The 25770-nt window shown below is 37.0% G+C and overlaps 1 protein-coding gene across 1 annotated transcript in view; it reads left to right on the forward strand.

Moving 5' to 3' along the window:
• The window catches only part of pcdh15b (protocadherin-related 15b), a 718592-nt gene that overhangs the window by 336971 nt on the left and 355851 nt on the right, over positions 1 to 25770 (forward strand). The window contains exons 10-11 of the mRNA XM_051923141.1: positions 18669 to 18777; positions 20316 to 20428. Of these exons, the coding sequence (XP_051779101.1) occupies positions 18669 to 18777; positions 20316 to 20428 (222 nt within the window). The remainder of the gene's footprint in view (positions 1 to 18668; positions 18778 to 20315; positions 20429 to 25770) is intronic.

The raw sequence follows: 25770 nt of genomic DNA on the forward strand, positions 1-25770 counted from the left end.
ATGTAGCCTACGTTTAACTGTCTTTCATTGTAATTCCATTTATATTTTTAAAGCCCGTTTTCAAAGTATTTTCCATGCGTCTCCTGAGAAAATGTCTAGCCAGGAAATAATGTGAAGGCAGCCAGTAACATTAACAATGAGGGGATAAAAAAACACACTGAAAAACAGCAGATTCAAATAATGACTATTTTGAAATAGCTTGTGTCTTTAATCATAATGGCAAGTACATAAAAGTGCTAATATGTGCTTTACTGTAATTTGTATTTGATTATAAGCAGTTTTTTATTTTACACTACCACAAAAACTTTGAAAGGGAAAGATGCACTGAAAAATTTAAACTGGGAAATGAAAAATTCTCAAATATAAATGATATTGTTTCTTTGCAATATACTGTATACTGCTGACATACACTCGTACAGTTGATGATACCTGGTCCTCTGGTGAAGCTGAACCAGCTTAGTCCGGTTTAGGACAGTAAGGGCCAGAGTCTACTTCCTCAGGACAAAAAGACACAATAGTGTCAAACACAAAATCCACACCATTATTCCAGCAACATTAATACTAGTAATTTAACACAATATTTCAAAAGCTTATTATAAACTATAAATTCAACTTAGAACACAGATAGTTTGAGATTAAAATAATTCTGTTTGTTGCAGGAGAATCATAATGTGTGTCTGATCCATTGGCTGTTAGACATATGACAAAGACTGAAAAAACAAACATTCGTGGTTTTATTTTTTTTGTTTTTGCAGTGTGGAAATAACCTTTGTTGCCTTTTGCAGATGCACACTGATGAGCCCCTTGCTAATTGCCTGCTTCATATGCATAATGTTTGTCTGAGAGCACATTTTATAAATGCTGATACACATGATGATGTTCTGATTTCCTTCTCTTGTTTCTCTTAATTTTCTAATAATTTTAAACCTTTTAACAAATTTGTGTGTAGTAATTACTTAACCCAGGCAGCCAATAAACAGATTGTCTTTTATTTGAAAAACAAATCTGAATATTACTGTGTGTATACAGTATTGCTATTGATATCCACAACATATTTCAGTAGGTCTCACAATGACTTATTAGCCCAAAAAAATGTTTTATTTGATAGTGTATTATGACTAGATTTATACAATTTGTAGGTTCTCCTGAAATTTGAGAACATAATTCCTTGAAGCTGTAAAGGAATATAACATTTTGATGAGATCAAGAATGATTTCAACCAATAATCTCTATTTTCATTTGTTTGAGATTATAAGTCGTATAGGTTTTTTCTTTAACTTTAAGAGAAGCACAATAGATTAGTTCAATTGCTACTAGTAGTGCAAGCTGCACCAGAGTCAATTATTCTGTGTTTCCATTGATATTCATTTTTTTATAAACTTCTTCCCTTCAATGTGCAATCTTCTGATAAGATTAAAAAAATAAATGCCAGCATAAACAAGTGATGCATGAAAAGGCAAAAATTACATGAATGTGAATTCACAGGTAATTAGTTTTACATATTCAGCTTCAGTACTTGAAGTGGTGACACTGATTAATAGAAACTGTTACTGATTTAAATGTGAAATGTGTCGTTGCAGACAAGAGAACCTTGAACATTCAGAGGACAGTCACATAAATTAAAAACTCAGACAAAAGTGTATTTTACAGGCTTCTCTGCTTGCAAAATTTCCTCATCAAATGTTACCGTGGGCTTGATTAAGATTTTTCTTTGTCTTTTGTTGTATTTTTCTCAAATGTCATATTTACACATATGGACTTTTATTAGTGCTTTAAATTATGCTGCATAAACAAGGCATCTCACCCATGACTGCTTATCTCCAAGTTTCAGCACCTCTCCATTCATCATCTTTGGCACTGTGCTCTTCTCTGATAGGCATTTCTACTTTTACAGGTCCACCTTGCAGAGTCATAAATTCACTATTTGCAGTGTGTGAGAAGATGACTAAATTAGCTCTTTAAATGTTACCTGAGTGGATTTATGCTCTGTTGTTTGAAACTGATATTGTAGCAGCAAACATAATATTTCTTTTAACTTCAACAATGACAAACAAATAAAATATTTCTATAGGAGAATATGTATTGATTGAGAGCATCAATGAGATCATCCATTGTGAATTTCCCATTGGTATTAATAAAGTATCTATCTATCTATCTATCTATCTATCTATCTATCTATCTATCTATCTATCTATCTATCTATCTATCTATCTATCTATCTATCTATCTATCTATCTATCTATCTATTTGCTTAACCCGCTTAACCAGGACAGAGTTGCCAGTCAGCCATTATAAATTTGTTAACATTGTTTTGACTTGACTGTACCCCACAGCATTTGAGGTTCACTTGCAGACTAAGGTTCATTTCTTAATGTTTCCTTTTTTTGTCTGTCACTGCATGTAATCAGCATGATTTTAGATGATTTAGCCCAGTGATTACAGATTTGAAACAATATTACTGAAAAATATTAGCACATTCCCAGAAATAATAAGTTAGAAAATGTACACATGGTTTAATACTGCTTAGTAACTTTGTTGTAGCATTTTACATTTTTTGTTCATCAAAGTATCAATTATTACATATATTTTTGTAATAATGAGTTATATTCAAAAATAGCACTGACAACAGAATGCAATTACATGCATTAATTGACTACATTAAATGCATGTTTTCAATCAGTACTTTACAATCTCATATAGTTAACATGTATCCTAAATTGGCTTGAGGCTATAAAGCTTTCATAGACTGCTGACTCTGACTCAGGTGACGCAAGAATGGCATTGATTAATGTCCTATTGTTACAATGTGGAAACTGGGCATCAGTGAAGCTGTTTTATTGTATTTGTTCACAGTATGGTTACAGTGACACATACCTAATCCCTTTACTCTTAGACACTTCTCTAGAAATGAATATATTTTCTTTAGTTTTTTATTTTTTACTTTTATGGTTACCTTACCTTAAACAATAGGAGAAGTGATTCAATGTACCAGTGGCAATGGCGTCACTAGGGTAGGTGTCACACAGTGCTGTAACTAAGACACCCACAAGCCCCTAGGTGACTTGATGAACTGAGCTCTTTAACACATAGTCGATCATACTTTAAACAGGGAAGCGTGTGGACACCTGGCCATTTAATGCAGCATGATAATTGTCACTATTAATGGTGTGTGGACTTTAAATAGATTCATTGAGCAGAAGGTGATTTCAGCCTGAAACACTGCACTGTACTGCACTGCACTCAAGATTCATAGACAGTTATTTGGGTGTTGCCCCTCTGATGGTGTTACACGGTGCAGCCAATTAATTTCCCCAATTAATGCCACTGACCAGAGGTGAAGCTTGTATACACCTCGGCCAGCATTTGACTAACAGCGGCTGTTGGACAAGTAAAAGGGGAAAATATACAAAATATACAAGTACGAAATGAGAAAGGCAAATTGGAAACAGTGAAGTAATCTGTAATTGAAATCAAACAGAATCTGTTAAGACGGACATGTTTTGAAATATGCAAATGCTTTTCAATAGATTTTAAAATTTGCAAACTTTCTAAATCATGCCCTGTTCTAAACACCTCAACAAAAACTGAACTTTCCTAACAAAATGACTTGGCAGATATCTTTGCCAAAGGTTAAAAAAACTGTCCTCTGGGGGACTAGTTGTTTCATGTTGACAAACTGACAAAGAGACATACATGACAACCACAGTAGGTTATTTTTATGTCAATCCCACTTCAAGGATGGGAAAAGAGCTTTAAAAATGCATAATGCAGAGAAAACATATTCAAAAGTATATTGAAAAACATGTTTAAGCTGTTAAAATGTGATTATATTATGTTAGCATTAATGCATGAAATTGGTGATTTTCATAATCCATGCTTTTGTAAAAGGGAATTCTTCAAATTGCAGTACAAGAAATGTGTTTCTCCAAATACTAAATGTACAGCAGACTGTAAACCAGCTTCTTTGAGTAATACACAACACTGCATAAAATCAAACAGCATTCCATCCATTTTAATTCATATTTTCCAAAGAATGAAAAAATACTGGACAGAATTCCAAATTATTACCATGCCCAGTCCTTTGCATCAGGCCAGTTTAAAGCTTTAAACCTGGTGCACATTTACCAGTAGACTCATGCACATGTAAAAATCCATTTGAGAAAAGAGAGATCATGTACACTCTGCACACATAGTTACCAGCCCATTAATTAGACTCTTAATACCTTGATCTATGAGGCAGCAGCTCTATCTCCTTGAATGAATGCCCCCTTGAAATTAAAACAAAAACTTCAATCCAGTTCTTCATTTTTAGACCTGCTTATTTAGTTCAGTGCCACAGACAGCCAAAGCTTTTCCCCTGTAGCTGCAGACTTGACTGGCACCAATGTTTGATTGGACACTAAGCAATATGGGGCTCACTTACTAACACACTCAAGCAAGAGTCACCATTTTATCCCCGTCTCCTGCTTTAGAACCAGTGATCCCTCCTCAATTGTGGGGGTTGCGTTCCAGAACCCCCCGCGAAAGGTGAAAATCCGCAAAGTAAAAACCATATGTTTATATGGTTATTTTTATATTGTCACGCTTGGGTCACAGATTTGCACAGAGACATAGGAGGTTGTAGAGAGATAGGAACTTTATTCAAACACTGCAAACAAACATTTGTCCCTTTTTCAAAAGTTTAAACGTGCTCCATGACAAGACAGAGATGACAGTTCCTTCTCACAATTAAAAGAATGCAAACATATCTTCCTCTTCAAAGGAGTGCGTGTCAGGAGCAGAGAATGTCAGAGAGAGAGAGAGAAAAGCAAACAATCAAAAATCAATAGGTGCTATTTGGGCTTTTAAGTATGTGAAGCACCATGCGGGAAGCATATCGCGCAACAAAGCAGCCACAAGTAAGCCCAGCAAGGAAGGGAGCAATGTGAAGGTAGTCTTTCAGCGTTTTTTGAGGAGCGACCGTATCCTCTAGGGGTGCGAACAGCCCCCCTGCTCACAATATATTTGAGAAGTTTTATTTAATATGTAATACGTGCTCTGATTGGGTAGCTTCTCAGCCTTCTGCCAATAGCATCCCTTGTATGAAATCAACTGGGCTAACCAACTGAGGAAGCATGTACCAGAAATTAAAAGACCCATTGTCCACTGAAACCCACGAACCAGCGAAAAATCTGTGATATATATTTAAATATGATTACATATAAAATCTGCGATAGAGTGAAACTGCGAAAGTCGAAGCGCGTTATAGCAAGGGATTACTGTAATCCTTTCTGATCAAGGAATCAATAATGGCAGAAAAACTGAAATTTTATAATAGTTACATTATCATTTATCCACAAGAAGAAGGTTTCTTATTCAGTTTATTTGGCTGAATTGTGCCTGAACTGCAAAGAATAAGCAGGCTAACAAGGTTCAGATTCTGCAGATATAAGCTAACTTCAAGTATGGTTTTGGTCAGTTGTCTAAGGACAAAGTAAAAATACTTCTTAGGTCAAATATTTCAAATTAACCAGGCAAAGGACATATAAACTAGTGCAATTTTCTAAAGTAATTAGGATAACAAAAACCGTTAAATAATACATTATGGTATAGAGAGTGAAGAACACCAGGAAGGGGAAGTAAACCGGTCTGATTTCTGAGAAAACTAAAATCCTAAAACTCTAGGCCTGATCATCGAGCCAAAAGTCACCTGGCAGATTTTTATAAACTTTTTCTGTCATTCATGTATTCGGAATATATTTAGCAAGCTTCATCGGTTTCCAGAAGGATAATAAAGGCCCTGCCTCTTGATAGCCCCCCAGCCTTGACTGTATAAGAAGACAAGGAAAAATATATATAAATATATATGAAATGTTCGTATCTTCTTTGTAGCTATCTGGCAATCTGGGTTGACTGGGCACTCATCAGACATCATCAGGAAACACGCTGCTTGCAGTAACTTAGAGGAGACTCTGAGTATGCAGAAGCCTCCAAGTTTCACTCTTATTGAGAGCTTTAAGGACCATCTAATGAATGTATTTTTGTAACCCAAATGTTACAGGTTCATTACTGGTAATTCCATAGACAAATATCAGAATGGAACAAATGGCATCACTAAAGTATATATACTGTTGGTAGGTGGTATGCACTTGTCTGGTGGTGCTGTGCACAGAATGGAGGCTTGTCTGAGTACTCTCCTGACATAATCATTAGGAGCACTAATTAATTATAGTATATAATAATTATAATAGTTACATTTACATAGCACTTTGTTGATCGACAAAGAGCACTTTACATAGACAGTGGGGAACCACTTCATCCACTACCAATGTGTAGCATTCATCAGAACAGTGGCAGCCAGCACACATTAGGCATTAAGTAGTGAAGGAAAGAAAGAGATAATTAGCCAGTTAGAGACAGGGATGAATTGGAGGACAGAATGACCAGGCCAGAGTGGACAATTTAACCAGGACATTGGGAAACATGCCACTCTGTTCTACTCTACACTATACTACATGCAGCCTCTGAGATGCTATTTCTGTGCAGTATTTGTTCACATTTTTCTCCTACTCAAGCCATTAAGGTGCTGCTTCTGAGAGCACCCAAACGTCATGGGTTTGTCAGTGGAACAGTCTCATATTCTACTGAAGGCTTACAAGTAATAGAGAACGTATATGTGATGTCATGTCATTGTAAGATACAGTCGCACACATACAGATTTTACATAATAGATCAGAGGAATATCAGAGGCTATATCAGAGGAAAGCAGTGGACCTTAATGGGACACCTGCCAGTTGGTGTGTTCTGAATACCGTTGTACTGTGCTGACTTTACTATTCAGCAGAAAACCTTTAATCTCTTACATGAGCTTTTCAGCCTCATTAAATCCATATAATGCAGCCCCCCACTTTCATCTTCATACTGTTCATTAAGAACAATGATGTGAAGCTGATTGAACAGTCAAGAAATCAATGGAATATTGGACCTCTCATAGTGGGTCCACTCTTAAAGAGATACCTAAGCCAAACTAAATATTATAAATTAAGGGGATTTGAATAATCTGTTGCAGACAGATAATACAAGACCATTATATTGCTCCGCACAATTTTTTTCTCTTTGACCTTCTATATCTTCCCAAAGAACAAGATTTAAATCATAGATGTATTATAATGTGGCAGGTGGATAAACACATAACTGAGGGAAAAAGGCTGAAATTTGAAAAAGATTTCTCCCACTCATATGAGTACTGAAGAGGCGATATTTAGTGTATTATTTAGTGGGTGAGGCACTTACCAATCAATTCTGTAGAACTATGAGAAAGAGAAAGGTGAGAGAACTTTTCAAGTGGCAAGAAAAATTGAAAGGAGGAAAATTAAATGAAAAGCATTGGAAAAAAGCCTGCATTTGAATGAAAAAATCTATGAATAAATGTCTGAAATAAGGCATAAAATTGCTATATGATATGTACATCTATAGACACACACAGTGTGCTGTAGAGAATAAGGGAATGGACTATAGATTCTAAAGTTCATCATGCCTGACTGTGTGACTCTGAACAAGTCACTTAACTGCCTGTGCTTTAACTGTTAAAAACATGTAACCAGTTGAACTGATATCTATGTTTGTAATGTTCCATGGGTTAATGTTCCATATGTAAAGACATTGTAATGATATTTTTAAATATTATATGTTTTTTCTGCCTCAAATACCAGTAGATTGAACCTAAATCCTACCGTGAGCACTGTCTGTGTTGTTCTCCTTTTACTGTTTTTTTTTTCTCCTAATACTCTGGTTTCCTTGCTCATTGTAAAATGTACAGTTTACTTTTTAGACTACATTAGCTGTGAATGGGTCAGCGTGGATGTGAGCTTGAGTGTTCTCAGCATCTGAATTGTACCAGCTGCAGGGTAAGTAAGTTCCTGACTGGGCCAGATGTAGTTAGGTTTCAGCAGTTATAAAAAGCTTCTGGAAATGAATAGATGGTTGGGATATATGCTGTACATGTACAATAGGTGGCACTGTAAATACTTGAAGAAGTGGTTAGCTAGTATAGTCAAATAGATAAAAGGCATATAAAAATAAGAATCAGAATAATGCGTAAAGTTTTAATGTGTAAATGCTTGAATGTTTTTACAAACATTAAGGTTTCTCAGTAAAACTCATCAACAAGTCATGTGGCAAAGTAACCCTGATATAACAGTTGGAGTGGAGGAAAAAAGGGATAGTAAAGGTATGATTAGATGAAGATATGACAAATGATGTTATAAGTTAAACATTTTACTTGATTACTTAGATTTTAATATTTAATGTTGTTTCAGCATAAATGAATTTAATCATGAATTAAATTTTCCCGCCAAAGTGTGTAGACCAAAGGAGTTATCAGTCAGTTATAGAATACATGTAAACAAGCTCTCGCATTCATGGCAGGTTAGTTTTCCTTATCAGAATGTCTTGAGAGGAATTCTAAGTTGCCAAATGAAACACAGAAAGAACTGTCAGGTTTATCCCTTGGCTCTGCCTCTTGTTTTTCTTTTCCTTGCCACCAGCTGGTAATCAAAGCCTCCATATGCTACCTGGTGTTAGGCTTTCATTGTTTGGTGGCTTGACAGTGTTAAAATGCTCGTCATAACATGAACTGATAATTATCAATATTTAAGAGAGAAAACTCATTATAAAGGTCCCCATCATTGCTTCTGATTATGACTCATGTTTTTGTTGGTGCTAAAGTCACTCATCTGAATTCGTCTGCAATATACATTATCAGTTAGTAATGCTTCATAATAAGCATTTGAGCTCTACTTGCTTATGGCTGACTTCTCGCACAAATGGCAAAACATGCTTGTGGTATAGTGGGTCTGCAACGTAACACATGCTATCTGATGGGCATAGTCTGAAAAGACACATAATATGTAGACTCCTCAGATAAGGTGACCTAATTCCAAGGTATTAGTCCTGATTTTCATGAACAGTGCTGTGTACTGACCAATATCTCTTTCTAAACTTTGCTTTTTAATATTTAAAAGATGCACATTAAACGTATGATCTGTATTGGGGGCCTATAACACTCCTAAAATAAGGCCCCTATCCCTAATGCTTTCTATATGAATCCAGATGTCCTCCCTAAGATGCGGCTCATCATCCAACTATAAAAGATTTGCATTTAAATTGTGTTTTACATATATAGCAACCACCCCTCCCCAAAAGAGTTGGGGCACCACAAGGTCAACCCTGTTTAATGACAGGTTGATTCACCATAAACAAAGAACAAATAAAGAATGAAGTACTCTAAGTCAACACATGGTTGAATTTGAGATACAGGTAGTCCCCAGGTTACAAACATTCGACCTATGACATACAAACGGGGCCGCAGCTGCGACGCTTGTGCCTCAGTAACTGCTGCTCCGTCATCTCCGGCCTGGGGACGCTGCCAGCGGTGGCTGGACGGAGGCTGGAGGGGGGGCAATTTCACTGCTCACGCAGTGTAGTGTTCCCTCCGGTGGCTCCCGCCGGCAAGCGGTTTCACTGCCCGCCCACCACACACGGCTGCCCCGTTCGTTCTAGGTGCGCGGCTGGTAATGCTGCAAGCGGTGATCCGGTTATGGCTGAACGGGGCGGTGGGAGGTAACATTGTAGTGTGCCTCGGATGGCTGCGTGTTGAATGGGGGCGGTGGTGTTGCATACGAGGGGGGACCCAAAAATAACCAGAATTTTGTTGTTGTTAGGTTGGTACTTGTAGTACGTGGTTGGGCCGCTAGGGCGATCTAGTTACACTCCTCACAAGTCAGTCTGCCAAGTGCCATCAGTCTGGAAGGTTGTGCTTGTGTTCAGTGAATTTTTTTGTAAAAGTACGTTGTGCAACAGTGTGAGAAGGAAACGCCCTGATTTGTGGGAGTCGGGCGATTGGTTCTTTCATCATGACAACGCTCCATCTCACACTGCTCTCAGCATTCGCCAATTTTTGGCAAGAAACGGTATGACAACCTTGAACCACCCACCCTACTCACCGGATTTAGCTCCGTGTGATTTCTTTTTGTTCCCTTGGATGAAAAAAGACTTGAAAGGAAGGTGTTTTGCTGACGTCGAAGAGGTAAAACAAGAAACGACCAGAGCATTAATGGGCATTACTTCAGACGAATTTAAAAAATGTTTCGAACAATGGAACAAGCGGTTAGATAAGTGTATTTCCGCCAATGGAGAGTACTTTGAAGGAGACTAATTGTAGTTTGTACATAAAATTAAATTAAACACATTTTAAAAATATTTCCGGTTATTTTTGGGTCCCCCCTCATACACTGAAGGTAGCATACTGTAGTGGAGGTGACTGTGAGGTGGGCTGGTGATGAACCGCCCCTCGCTGCCCCTATTCATTCTCAATAGCAAGCCTGCTTGTACTGTTACACACATTAGTGGTGCAGATCTAATTATGCAGATCCAGATTGTCTTAACGCTACTCGACGTGTACTCTTACGGACACTGCTGCTATGCAAACAGTGTACTGTCCATTCTTGCACACGTACTTTATGTAAATCTGGGGGATTCCACCAGGTGGCTGTGCAAAACATCATCACAGTCAGAAAACAACGTCCAGTTCTGCTGTGTTGTAAGTTGAGTGAAGAAGGATGTTGAAGATAAAAATTCTTTGCATTCTGATGCTGTTGAGAAAGTGCAAAAAAAGACGGTTACAGCGACACCGAAGATGGTATTTGAGACCTTTAAATGTATTGCATCATTACAATGGGGAATGTGCAACACCTATATGCCTATGCGAAAAATGGATGAAGTAAAGCACCACAAACACTTTCCTATGTCAGCATTTAAGACTGATGATTTGCTTCACCACATCGAACCTTTCATCAAATATCGAAGCACGCACATTGATCCTGATGGATCTGCGTGCTGCGTGCCGTCACACTACATTATCTTGCCACAGCTGATTGACCACTTCTTTTCCAGGACTTTTTCCGCTTTACATGGATGTATGTCTCGAATTTGCTTCCATTTGGTCTTGCACATTTCCACATCCACTTTCAAAGAGCTGGGGCCTCATGTATAAACGATGCATGTGCACAAAAATGTTGCATACTTCCATTTCCACGCTCAAATCACGATGTATAAAACCTAAACTTGGTATAAAACCACATCTTTAAGTTCTCCGCACGGTTTTGCAAACTGGCAGCACCCAGTGTCAAAGCAGTGCTACTGTTCCTGTGTGGTTTCCCTTTATTTTTTAGATCCACATCCCTGACGCAGCTATATCAAATACACTGAAATTAACCGCATATTGTTTATTAGTTTAAGGCATTATATTATAATTAACCTGTAACAATATAATGATCCACAGAATGGCCAAACTATTCCAAATGCCATAGCTGCTTTAGCGTTGTTCGTCTCTATGCACCACTCAGACTATTTATCCCACTGTATCTGAATGTGCAATCTGATCGGAAAGAGAATTATCGGTATACAGCATCTAGCACACACTGCCTCAGCCATGCTGTCTATTGAACTGCTCTCAAACGGCAAACGCTTCAGAGCCTTTCCTGTAAGGATATCGCGGTTCAGAAACAGTTTAATCCCAAGAACTATAAATGCACTCAATCAGTCCATCAAGTGCTCCTTGTAGAACTGTTTGGATTTATAAGTACAATTACCTCACTGTAAACTTGCTATACAGTTACAATATTGCACAACGTGAGCCACTTTATAAAGTGCGTATTTTCATATAATGACGATATCATTTTTAAGATGAAATGCTGCAAAATACTGTATGTTCATTACATTATACAGATAAAATGTTAACATCATTTAAATAATCTATATTGTTAATAATTAAACATGGGAGGACACTGTGGCGCAGCGCTAGCGACGATCTGGTGCCTCGTTCAGGGATTGTTCCTGCCTCACAAAGATATTTCAATGTTCCTTAAAAGTTCTGAAGAATCGGCGTTCTAAGCTTACAGATGGCTTAACATCTATTACAGAGCTGATTGTATGGTGATTGGTTACTTGGAAAAAGAAAAGGAAGGACAGGAATTGGGGTTAGTACGTTTGAAAGAGACAGTACTGTTGCATTAAATTATTTCATCAAAGGTCATGCACGGCACAGCAAGCATCTTGCGTGAGGCAGTCTGTGGACAGGGCACCGGCTCGTCATTATCACTGCGTCACCGTGTTCCCATGTTTAATAACATGCTTTAACTCCTATCATCATGAAAATGATATCAAGTATACATCTCAGTATTTTAATTATTCAGAGAGCTGTAATATCATGAATGTAATGGATCTGTGTCCTGTTGGAGGACATTGAGCACATCGAAGAACACATATAAAACAAAGCATTTAACGTGCTACTATATTTACAATGGTATTTGAGAAACTAGTAAATTAAACAATTTTAAGATGAAGTTTATGATGTTCTACTTTAATGACAAAATAAACTATGTGATTAAAGTAGAAATTTCGAGATTAAACTTGACATTTCGAGCTTTTTTTGCCACTGTGTGCCTATTTTTTGTCTTTTCTCTGTACCCTAATAAGCTTCCATATGACTCTCAGATGGTGGGCTACAATTCGCCTTTTCACGGCGACTTTGATATCTGACGAGTTCTTTTTTTATTTCGGGCACTGTTCGACTTTGTGATCTTGAGCTTTCTAGTTTCTCCAACACTCTATATTACTCGATCAACTTCCTTTTGTTGTTTATACCACTGTTTAAACCAACAAATAGTACGTTTTTCCTTGCCTCCACTTGGTATTCACTGAAATTCTTCCATTTTCCCCCGTGATTTTGCCATTGTGTTTTCACAGAACACTGAGCTTAAGGGCTATTTATATTGATTTGCATATTCAAAGAGGCGTAATTCTGGGAGAAGACGAGGCGGGACAACGGGTGCGTGCACATGCGTTACTTTTCATGCTGACCGGGATTTATGAAGCGGAAGAACTTGGAAGTTGGCGAATGCATAGATTTTTGCATCTGGATTTTTTGTGTGTATGCACATTTCTGCTTTTGTCTTTACACCATGTTTTAATGTGAATTCTACGCACAGCGTAGGTACCAGCTGTTCTCACAGGCATGTCTGTCACTATGGAGATGTTGATGAGTAAGCAATGATGGTGAAATCATGTACCAAAACTTCAACACACATGCCACTGTACTGGTACTGCAACTCACATGCGCATGGAACACTTTTCAGCCATGAAGCGTGTGTGTAAGCTTTCTGAGTGTCAAGTATAAACATGGCGTTAGTCTAGTTAAGTACTAAAGAATTCATTATAAAATTTAAAAATACACATTAACTACATGTTCCTACCTTCCCTAATTCAAACTGAAGGATTATTTCTGTCCTAGTCTCGAACAAGCAGCTACCTTTTGTCCACAATAAAAATATGACCCTTTAGAGTATCATCTTAAATGCTCGTAATGACTAATTTTTTTTGGCAAGAAGAACTATTTTTTGATATTCTATAAATAATTTGGAGTATGATGAAAGAAAAAAGCAGGTGGGAGACTGAAGCATAGTCAGTAACTAGTAAAGATCAGAAGAAGGAAGACAGTTTACATCATGCATCAAAACAAAAAGTGCTCTTCAAAAGTTTCATTATTTTGTAATGTTTTTTTTTTTGCTTTTTCTAACTTGTTTCATTTGCCCCTAACTAGCTCTAGCAAACATTGCTGCTCATCTTAGAGAAAATGTGCAACAATTCTATGGTATGTCTACCACAGTGTTAAATTATTGGATAATGATAACACGTATGTCATGTAGCTGGCAGTGGGTTTAATAACTACAATCAATGTGCTGGAGACCATGCAAAGATAGCCACAAAATGGCAGCAACACAAATACAAAATGATGTCACCAGCCTAATCCACATTAATAAAAGGACAAGTGTCTGTGTGTGTGTCTGCTGGCTGAGTCTCTCTTATATGTCATTTGGTAAAGGATTTGTTAAAGCAGTACTAATGTTTATGATGTGCAATTTGTTGGAAAGGAAAATGCAATGCATTACAAAAGGCAATCCAGTAGGTGGCACACTGCAAATGTTAATGCTGAATATGCAGAGGAATATGTTGATTACTTAGATTTCAACCGATCTTAGACAGGTAGCACAGCTAGTAAAAAATAAACAAATAAGTGAAGATGAAACGCATGTGCCAATATTCCAATATTTATAAGGTGATACTGAGGATGCCAAAACATGGATTTCGTCACACCACCCAAGCTCTGTTATTTTTCATCTCCTGGTTTATCTTCTTAGAAGAATACACAACATCTCCGCCGGGTTCATAAAAATAATTGGTAGTGACAGTTGCACAGGGCAAAGCAGGCAGAGCAGAGTTTGAGCAAAATTTCCTTTCCAATTCATATTTTTTACAATGAAGACTTCAATAACAAGATATTTAATCGTTTCCACTCAAAGCAATGCATGTCTGTTGTGGAACAAATGTGCAAATTAATGATACCACTGCCTTTTCTCCAGCTAATCCTTGAACTTTATGAAAGTATAAGTCCATGCTAATTTCAAAGGAAATAGTCATTTACCCCATCCTGTGCTAATCTTGTACTACTGCAGCCCCTGGCTATTCCTTGTCGGCTAGACATCCCCCCACACTGGTGGTAATTGATAGAAATCTCTCAGAACTATAATGTTCACTTTACCAATGAATGCCCTGTTTGTATGAATATGTACCAATAGTTTTTGGTTTTCTAGATATCTAGTTCATGATTAACATTTTTAGTATAAATATTTTTTTCATTGTGTTTTTATATTTTATCACACAGTGAATGATATTTACTCATGTTGACATAGGTAAAGCCTTTATGTTGTTTTCAGCTAGTATTCAATACTTATATGGGACTTTTTGTACAACAGATTTTGCCATGCTAATTTCTCTTTCACTGCGCTTAAAAACATACATACACGTAATTTATTTCTTTTTTAGGTCTTGTTACAATAATACACTTTATGTTCATTGTTTCATTATATCCTTTGACATTTCTAAGCAATTTAACTACATTTAAATGCATAATGTATTTATATATACCAGGGGTTCTCAAGGTCGTTCCTGGGGGCCCACTGTGGCTTCAGGTTTTTGCTTCAACCAGATTCATAATTAGAGACAACTAATAACACTGATCTCAATTAATTAGCTGGTATTTTTTCTCTTATCTTATTCTACATTAAGAAAGAACAGCAGCATGATTTTTATATGTATAAGACATTTAGAAATATTTCTGCTTTTGCTATAGGTTTAAATGCTTAATTCCCTTTTGTTGTTTTCATTACATTTTGCCCTTTCTCTGTGCTGTTTGCTCCCTTCATTGTATCTTGATAATGACAATTAAAAACGAGCAGAGCAGATACCCAGGCAAACAACACACAGTCGTGAAAGGCTGCAACTACTTTAGCGTTAGACCCACTAATTAGAAAACAATGGATTAATTAAACAATTAGAACAGCCGGAAAAAAACAACATCAAGATGAAAATATTGTTAAAAAGAACAATAAATACATCATTACCATATAACTGCTTAGTACATTTTAATTTTTTTTTTCATTTTGGCAAGCTTAGTTTTCTAATTTCTATATTTTTCCCAAAACACAGAATCTGGGAAATAACCATTCACTTAATTAGCCCAGGATTCCAATTAAAAACAGAAGCTGGTTGGAACAAAAACCTGCAGCCACAGTGGGCCCCCAGGACCAAGATTGAGAACCTCTGATATATACAATATACTAATCAAAATAAGATAATAATGAACAACCAACCTGATGGCACGTTGATCTTGAGTGACCTTAACAAAACCAGCATGTTTTCCAATTTTATTAAAAACTAGCTGTCTCCCACGGCTCCGCCCGCGTAGTAGTGAAACAAGACAAACTTGAAAAATCAATAAACAAACAGGTATAACTAGCTAAGCGGAAGCAAGGTACGCTCCAAAACATAGCCAGAGGTAGACCAATTTGAATGGAGGCTGGCATGTGAGTGAGGAGGGCCCTGCCCAGCTCCTCCCTTCTGGCGTCACACTTCCCCCTCCCCTCAGCTTGCAGCCTCTGTCTCGGTTTAGAGCAAATAAATCGGTACTGCAAGCGAACAATGATACTTTGTGTAATGATAGAAGTTGCAAAATCAACCGGAATGTTCAAGCAAATTATATAAAAAACCTAATCTAAATTTGTTAAGTAGTTCTCTCATGAAAGTGGACAGACAGACAGACAGATGTTGGATTTTATATATAGAGAGAGAGATAAAACCAGTGAAACATTTAAAAATCCCAGTCAAAACTTGCAAAGGGGATACAGCATGCATAAAGCTAAAAATGAACATTTTTGTTCTTGAGGAATATTTCATAAACATATGAAATATTGGCTAACCAGATGATCCTGACTTAGGCTTCTTCAGGAATAAAATTATACTTTTGTGTGAGTTATGCTATTTAAAATGTAGACGCCAAATGTAATTGCATCAATCAAAAGCTGGAAACTTGCCAATATATGACTTGCCTTACTTAATAAGGTGGAAAAATCATTGTGAACCATGAAAATGCTTCTAATTAATGTTTATAATTTGAAATATATGCTGTTTTCAATTTAAACATGCATAACTCTGTAGATAAGCTGACATGAGTATAGTGAATCAGTTGCAGATTTGTATAAGTGACCTGCAAAAAAAGGTAACCAGAGCTCAGAATACAACATGTGGAAAGCCTGTTGATTTAAATCAATCTGTGAATTTTGTACTTTCCTTCATGCTTACAACTGCAAAATATTATTTTCTGTTACGCCAGTATTAAGTAATGATACTCATAGTGGCATAGAAAAGTCCTCCAGCCAGAGGCTTAACTGTCATACATCAGTACTTGCCACATGAGGTACTATTTAGAATAAAAATAATGTAAATTTTACTTTTCCATATTTTTTTTTCACTTTTATTTGTGCAAATTTGCATTCTAACTTTGCTCCATAAAGAAGACAACTGAAAAGAGTTAGGTTTCTTGATTGTTTGAAAAATCTTTCAGGATAAACAAATTCTTAAGCTTTAAAAATAATTTTACTTATCCAGTTTGACTCCTGCCATTTACCCAATACTACAGGGATAGGCTCATGTCCTAGAGAACTAAACTGGATTAATGTGGTTTGATTGCAATCAGATGAATGAACTAAAGATATATTAATCAATACTGTATGTATTTTAAGGCAATTTAATTAATTAATTTCATGCCTAATATATTTTGCCATTCATTTTCTGCACCACTGTAATCTGGTTCAAAGTTGCAGAATGTCAGAGGTTAATAATAATAATAATTCATTACATTTGTATAGCGCTTTTTTATATAGCGCTATCCACACAGGGAGGAACCGGGAAGCGAACCCACAATCTTCCACAGTCTCCTTACTGCAAAGCAGCAGCACTACAGGTTAACCTGCCATAACCCAGAGAAGTCATGGGGTCATCATGGGCATATGTATGCACACACCTGTGGACGAAGAGAGAATCTGCAAGCAGTCAGTGACTAGACAGGGATTTAATTCCAGTTTCCTGGAGCTAAAAGGCAGCTACAGTAACCGCTGCACCACTGTCTTGCAAGAGCACTAGCAAGACAGCACTGTCTTTAGTGAAACTACATCACAGAGTCAGTGTTCTGGGCTTTAATCCCATACGCGCCTTTGTCTGTGGTGAGTTAGTGTGTTGTCTTAAACTACAAAACTGTTTTGTTTTTTGAATGGACAGGTTCTTTTGAAAGTTTTAATTGTTCACCCATGGTTGGAACTTTGGAACTGAAGCCAAATTCCAAAAAGAGGACATCATCTTGTGATGAGCTGCTGACTTGTTTAGAGTATAAACCTGCTTTACAACTGTAACCATGAGTGAACATTTGTATGTTATGCTAAGCCCATATTAATAATAGACAAATAGATAAGAAATGTTTTGAAAATGGATTAGAGTAGCTGGAGGCTTCACTTACATTGAACTGCTATTGAACCAAAAAATGCTGCAAATAATAGTAGACTATATCAGTAGCACATTGGCCCACCAGCTGATAAGTATATTACCTTTGAGTTGATTTATTTACAATTATGCACTATTGCAGCTACCAGGATTATATTAATAGAATTACTGTACTGACAAATAATAATTACTATACCATGTAAATATTGTTCTTTTGATGTTTGCTTCTAATGATTCTAATGTAATGTTTGTTTCTAATGTATTGTAAGAAAGTTCAATTATGCATTATTGCAGCTACCAGGATTATATTAATTGAATTATTGTACTGATGAAATAATAATTACTATACCATGTAAATATATTGTTATTTTGATGTTTGCTTCTAATATATTATAAGGAAGTTCTTTTGCCAGTATACTGTATGCTTATATTTTAAAGTTAAAAGTATTAAAAGCAAGTCTCTTACAACTTTCTCATAAATGGATATAAAATATTATTCTAGTTTATGCTAATAACTCAGGATTACTATTTAAAGAATCATTTTTCAAAGCATTCTCATTGACCTGTGAATATGTCAGTACTATCTATTTTTTGGTCTACACTTCTGTTGCTTTCTCCTAATGTTGTATAATGCTTGTTATACATACAGTAGGTGCATGCTGTTTAGTGCAGTACCACACTGAGAGCATAATTCTGTGATGCCTTTAACATAATGCATTAATATTGTTTAATTTCAGGCCAGAATAAATCCAGTTAACGTCACTCCAGCAATTCAAGCAGTTGATCAAGACAGAAACATCCAGCCTCCCTCTGATCGACCAGGCATTCTTTACTCCATCCTTGTCGGTGGGTACCTGTCAAATGCACTGTCATTTGCAATCAGTCACACCTCCATATTTGGTCAGGCTTTCTTGGGGAACAATTTACTGTGAAAGCAGCATTATACAATCAACCTTGTGCATCAAAAACAGGTTAGAAGGCATTTAAAATCTTATTTCGATTTGGCATCAAGTACAAGAGTGAGCAGTAGGCTAGCAGCAAATATCACAGTGGTTTCTATTTTATATGGATTTACAAAAAAAATTTCTTGCCACATGGTGGTGGCCCAAGTATTTTTCTTAAAAAGTATCTGGATATACTATGTCATGTAATAATTCTCTTTTTGTCCATTGTACTTAAAACAAGCACACATTTTTATATTTCCTGTATAAACACTTTTTTAATCATTAGAATAGTCAGATGTACGAGACTTTGGAGTATAAATGTTGGCTGACAATAATTGACAAAGTGAGAGGTAAAATAACAGAAGTCATATTCATAAAACAAAAATACAGCTAAGTACACACTATTGATTGGAAGAGACAGAAAACACTCATAAAAAATAGAAGGCTATAATAAAAGAAAGTACAGTTTTAGCAGATACTGTATATTGAGATGTCTTCATTTCATTATGTGGATAAAAGCCGCTGAGCGCATGATATGAGTGATATTCATTTAAAAAGTTGACAAAGTCAATATGGTAAAATTGATTTTGTTTATCTAAATGTTACTTAGATTGTTTGTGAATGCCCAAGTGTTTTTCTGTACCCTTTACCAAATTCAGAATTAATCCATAAAGGCTGTATAATGTGAGTTGTTGAATTTATATTCTTACTATTCTTTTACTTTCTGTAGCTTTGCAAATCCTGTTTGATGTTTAACTGGAAATGACAGCCATATTAATGTGTGACACAGTTTTAACCTTTAAAGAAAAAATAGCCGAAATAAAGCCTATGCTTAGTTGCAGTTTTTGCAACTGGTGATTGGAAAGAAAAGATTTCTACCGTCAATATAGAATTAAAAGTTTCTATTTTTTGTGCACAACTAAATGACTCTATAAACCACTTGTAGCTAAGGACTTTTAATCAAAGTGGGTGTAATCAAGAAAAATGAGGTGGATGTCAGTTTATTAAGATAAACTTTAAAGAACATAAGCACCCAGTCCCATGTTTACTACACAATGCAAATAGTATGTTTTGAAAAGCATGCATTTATTCCATCATCTGCTTTAAGGAAGATAGTAACATTGAGAACAAATTGAGAAATGTCATAGTACCCTTTAATTGATTGCTTTTCCATAGTGAAAAGCACACTGTGAATCTAATGCTAGGCTTTACAATTTTATTTTAAATTAAATAGTTTTACCAAGGTATTCCATTTAATACTGATGCTCACTCCTAGTGCCATCCCCTGTAATACAAGGGTTCATCTATACTGTACATACATAAATATATATAAATAATATAGGACTTATGTTTAATCCCACTGGAATTGAATAAGAAAATGTTCAATATTTAAACAAATTTCAGTGGATTTTCTTTTAACTTCATTGTACTTTCTTCTAGGTACCCCTGAGAATTATGGAGAATATTTTATTTTAAATAGGACAAATGCAGAGCTACGTCTTCTCAAGCCAGTCAGCAGGGATTTGTACCAGAAATTTGATTTGGTTATTAAGGTAAATCTGTTTATGCTCACCTCCCTTATCTTATCAAGTTGACTTTATTCAGAATTGGAGGGGATTATAACTATTATTGATAAGACATTCGCAGGTGATTGCTAACCCTGTGTGTACCTAATGATTTGATAAACCTGTGCAGTTTTTAGTAGCTCTGTAATATTTTGAATATTCTTGAAGAAGAACTGATTAAGGATTAAAGAAAAATTGTTAGTTTGAGTGAAGTTACTAAATTTGTCCAATGTGAGTACTGATAGCTATATTCATGAGTATTGGATGCCTTGAATAGCTTCTAGCTTACTGTGACAGCTGAAGAAAATTCTGAAAGTGGTTGGATAGGTTTATAAAAATGTACAGAACATTATATATGTATAGATAATGGAGAGCCTCCATGGGCAACTCCAATCCTCAAAAGAGTGCAAAACTCCAAAGTTTTTATTAAAATGATGATTCATTTTTTAAAACACACAATGGAGGAATAATTAAATGAGGAAGACCTAGTCTTAATAAAACACTAGTAGTCATTATTCAGTTTTCAGTCCATGTCTGTGAGTTACTGGGCATGCCTACATACCAGCATCCAAAATTAACAGTCCTTCAAACACAAAATAATCTTCTCAATCTCCTCACAACCTCACACTATTGTGGGTGCACTGCTTCTCTGCCAATCACATTTTTCCTAGTCTTTGTCACATCCAAGGAGCAACCTGATCTAATGATTTCATCCTTGGCAATCCTCAGAATCAGTCCCAACATTAGGATTACTCCTGAAATTCCTGAGTTTTTCTTTATGCTTTGCTGTCCAAATTTTCCTCTATAATTGATAATTATATACTCAGTTTAAATGGTCATATGTCCTTAGTTGTTTCCATGCTGCCTGCCCTCTGCAACATGTAGTGTGTACCCATCTGTTCCTTAAAAGAGCCCTCTGCTCTCACCTAATGGTTTGTTGGACCTTACTCGGTCTTCTGCTCATCCCTAAATATCCTCTGCCTTAGGCCCCACAGAGTAATTACTTCTGGAGGACCATTTAATTACAGTGTTTTATCATGGAAAAGAAAACATAGGGTGACCCTATTCTCACATGACTCTTTATTCATGAACCTGAATAGAGTGTCCGAAATCCTCACTGACCTGTCACAAAGATGCACCTGCATCTGTCAGGGTTCACTTCTACTGTGATTACCTACTGCTTTTATCGTTTACACCTAACTGAAGGTTCCTAATGAGCCAAGAAGAGAAGCAAAGTAAAATGAGTGTAATAAACATAACAGTAGAACCTAGATGGATCGCAGCTCTTCTTGCTCGGAGTCTAGGCAACTGATGTGCCTAGATGGCGAGGTGTTTCTTGTGTTATGTAGTAAGTTACTGAACCAGCGTAGTCTCCGGATGTAATCAGGTGAAGGACATTGAACTTTGAATTTCTGCCAATCTTGTGCTTCCTTGCTGCACCTGCTGGACCAATTAGACACTGTAGCTGACTCCTCTCTCATGTTCAGGCCTTGTGCCTTTGGACCAATTCTGACTAGGCACAACTTAAGTTGCCCTGGTCTGGGGCAAGCATATTTTTTGTCCTTACAAACTCACAGCTTGTTATGAGTATGTATGTAGAGGACCCTGGTTCTTAGTTTATATTTGTTATGATTGTTTTGTTTAAGCTTTATATTTAAGTTTCTTCTTTTGTGTCTTTTTTGTTAATTTGTTTTCACTGATTGTGATTTTTCATGTTAATATTCTTATTGCTATTTATTATTTGTCTGATTATTTTTTTCTTGTTAATGTTATTATTTTATTTCTATGTGTGTAATCGTGTTCTATCATGTTATTGTGGATGGATCCCCAAGAGGTGGGAATGCCCTTGCATTATCACTAAGGACCTGAACTTCAGTCTATAAAGGCAGGCTAGGGACGCGAATTCCTTGCGGTTTATTGGAATGTGCTTTGGTGGAATTGTGAATTATTTGGACTATTGCATTTTTATTAATTTTCTAGGTTTTCTTGAATTTTTGCTCTCTCTTTGGATTTTGATTATTAGATTGCTGTATTGGGAACTAGTCAATGTGGATTGATTTTTATGCAAATCCCTTTACCCTTTTGGAATATTTTATATTTTTTCAATTCTTTGTTAATAAATCCCTCTTTAATAAAGATTCCTTTGGTAGTCCATTTTTACTTAAGTTATAGGTTGGCAGTTATCCTTTGTGGGGCACTTTGATTGTTTCTGGGACCTTGCTAATATTTTTGAACTTTTGAACTAATTTGGCCCAGTGCAAGCCAAAGCCAGCCTATAAAGTAGAAATGTTCCTTTATCAGGGTAGGCTGGTATGATTGTGACTTGCTTTATGGGTTAATTTTTCTGGCCTTACATCTTTGAAATTTTCTTTGTTGCTGAATCACCACAATGACCTGGTATCCTCTGTGTAGGACAGGCATACCAGGATCGTATCTATTACAATTAAACATTTTCTTCTCTGGAACATGGAAGGTAACAAGAAAAAAGTTTTTTTAGTCCACTGAAAGTTTTTTTAAATACATGCTTTATCAGTAAAAACATGCTAATATTAACACATCAGATCACACAAAGCAATTGTTTAATGTTCATATTCATCTCAGACATATGACAGCTGTGTACTTACATTGGCACTTGGAGGAGGTTTCCAATTACCAATATTTGCTTCTTTTTTAAAATATTAATGTTGCTGTGCCCAGTCCTCTTTATAATTATGCCCATACCAGTCATGCAAGATGTCATAATAAAATATATAATATGACAGCTTCTATGCAAAATGTAACAAACCAGGGAAGTGAGATTTGTCTGCAAGTTTCACTTCTGTATCAAATGTGTATCAAAGCTGATGTCAGACTAGAAAAGAATGGTCCCCAGTATCTGGCTTGTTTGAATTGCCTTCAGGTGAGGAAAACCATGGTTTTTAGTTATTGTTCCAGGTTAGTTATATAGGGAACATGGCAGATTCTGTGAGGTACTGAAGTTTTCATATATACTAGAAACACTCTGACCTACAGTCCTTGAAGAAGCACCTCTCACAAAGCACTGCACCCTAAATAACTCTGCTGAGGTTGCTACAATATTCTTCATTGGGAACCAATGTCATAGTGAAACTTTATGACTTTGACTTTCGTTTGCTATGCCCATGTTGCTCTGGTATGTTAACTTTGTTTTGAGATTGCAGTGTATGCATATAATGACAATTAACAATCTGCCTGTGGAAAGCATTTGACTGTTAGTGCTATGTGCACTCACAGTGGCCTTTGTGGTGAAAATGATCAGTTGGCTTGTACAGTGTACTTCACTGTCAGCACAGTGTGGCGTTTGCTGTCTGTGCTTGCATGATGGCTGGTTTCCTGTCAGCGACAATGCACCTCTGCTGGCTGTGAGAAGGACACAAAAGGGAATTAATTAATGGATCATGTTATGCATGCTATGTCATAAGCTCTCAACTCAAAGTAAGATGAAGCTGCAAGGTCTAGGAGTGCAGAGGTGTACAAGTTTTTGCATGAGAGACAACACGTAACATTTATATTTACTTATATTGTGACCACATAAGGGTGCCAGAGAGCAGAGGTGGTCGATCACAGTCCATATGTACAAACCGGCCTCTTCAAAAAGAATGTTAACATTTAGAAGTAGTCTTCAGACACCGCTGTGACTTCATATCACGACATGCAGGACAGTGTCTCCATCGGTGTCCCCACCTCAGGCATCGAAAAAACTACACTCTTTTATCTGAAAAACAGAGAGGAACCTGGAGTAACTCTGTCCCCTCACTTGCCTAGGCAGGTCGTCTCTTGGCGTGGCTGTTATGGGCAGGGATAAAGATTCAGGTGCGTTGATCTGACGCGCCTGATTGGCCGTCTCCTCTTTGTTGGACAAGTCTTGTTTTTGACAGACCGCCTGATTTCTTTTGTGGCTTTCAGACAGCTTGGGACTCTCTGTTGATTAAAGAAGGACCTTTCACCATCTGGGTGGCCTTCACAACCCTGACGATTTGTTTTTCATTACCATTTTCATATTTTGTGGGAGTCAGCCCTATTTGACATCCCATACAGCCCTTTGGGCTGCATCTCAATTTCTCTAACCGTTAGGACCTCAATAGTCTAAGTAGAGATCTCCAAGACCTGAGGTTCTGGATTTTTTTTTCTTTTCCCAGTTAGCCCAATTTTTGAATCAAGTACTTTAGAATTCATTCAGCTAGGTCACGGTCTGTGCTGTGTTTCCTTATTGTTCAGCATACAGGATTAACTTACCTGCATATCCAAATCAGTGGCTGAGGGCAGACCTAACCCTGCACCTCTCAAATACTTTTCTACCGCTTCAAGTGGAGCCCTCGCTATCTTCTTGATCTCCTTCAGCACGATACCTAAGTTATTTAAAATAGATTGTAAAGTCCATAGTGGCTGAAGGAGTTTGTCTAAGCAGTGTAGATTAAGGCGATGTTTGTCTGGGCTCAGCAAACTTCAGTGGACTTCCGGCCTTCCTCAGCCTTCAGTGTCGAGTGTTCTAGCATGCGCCGACTTTGCTCATGCTCAGTCAGGTTATCTGTGGCATCATGGGAGCTTGAGTCTGGCTATGCAATTATCAGGACATTCTATTCCGTCTCATCTAATTTATTGACAGAGTTCAGACATGGCGTTTGCAACTTGTTAATTGCTAAAAGGAGAGTATCACTTACTCCAGTAGCTGGTGTCAGCATCACTCATCTTCCAGCCCCTACAGTCTATGTGCATGGGAATTACAAAATACGATAAATGGCCGCGACAGGTGGTTCCACAGAGTGAGCCCACGAGGGTCATTTGGACTCTTCCAAGCAGACAGCCAGAAATTCTGATGAGTACACAAATGTGACCACACAAGGGCGCCAGACACCCCAAACCACAGAACCAGTAATACAACACGTGTTAATAGAATAAAATAATGTATTTTTATTCTCCTTCCAGGCACTTTTCCCCAATCCTCTCCCAACAACAAGCCACAGTTATGTGATAAATATTCAATAATCCACAATTCTCCCTCCTTCTCTACCTCTGTTGAGTTTCGCCCAATGCCTCCTGACTCATCTATGTGTGGCAGAGGGCTTCCGTTTATGCTGGACCTGCGAATGTTTCCGGTACCATTCTGTGACCTCTAGGAAGCACTTGTGAGCCATAGACAAAATAGGGTGGTCCTCCCCCGACATTGCCCTCTACCGATACCATGGGACTCCAACATATCTGCACTTCCAGAGTACATTTCACTAGCACCCTTGCAGTTGCGTATGGGGGATGGAACCACTCCCAAGTTCCAGCTTCCACTGATCCATTCATTATTTTATATCGACTGGGCA

The sequence above is a fragment of the Erpetoichthys calabaricus genome, chromosome 2, assembly GCF_900747795.2.
Source record: "Erpetoichthys calabaricus chromosome 2, fErpCal1.3, whole genome shotgun sequence".
In the NCBI taxonomy this organism is placed as follows: Eukaryota; Metazoa; Chordata; class Cladistia; order Polypteriformes; family Polypteridae; genus Erpetoichthys; species Erpetoichthys calabaricus.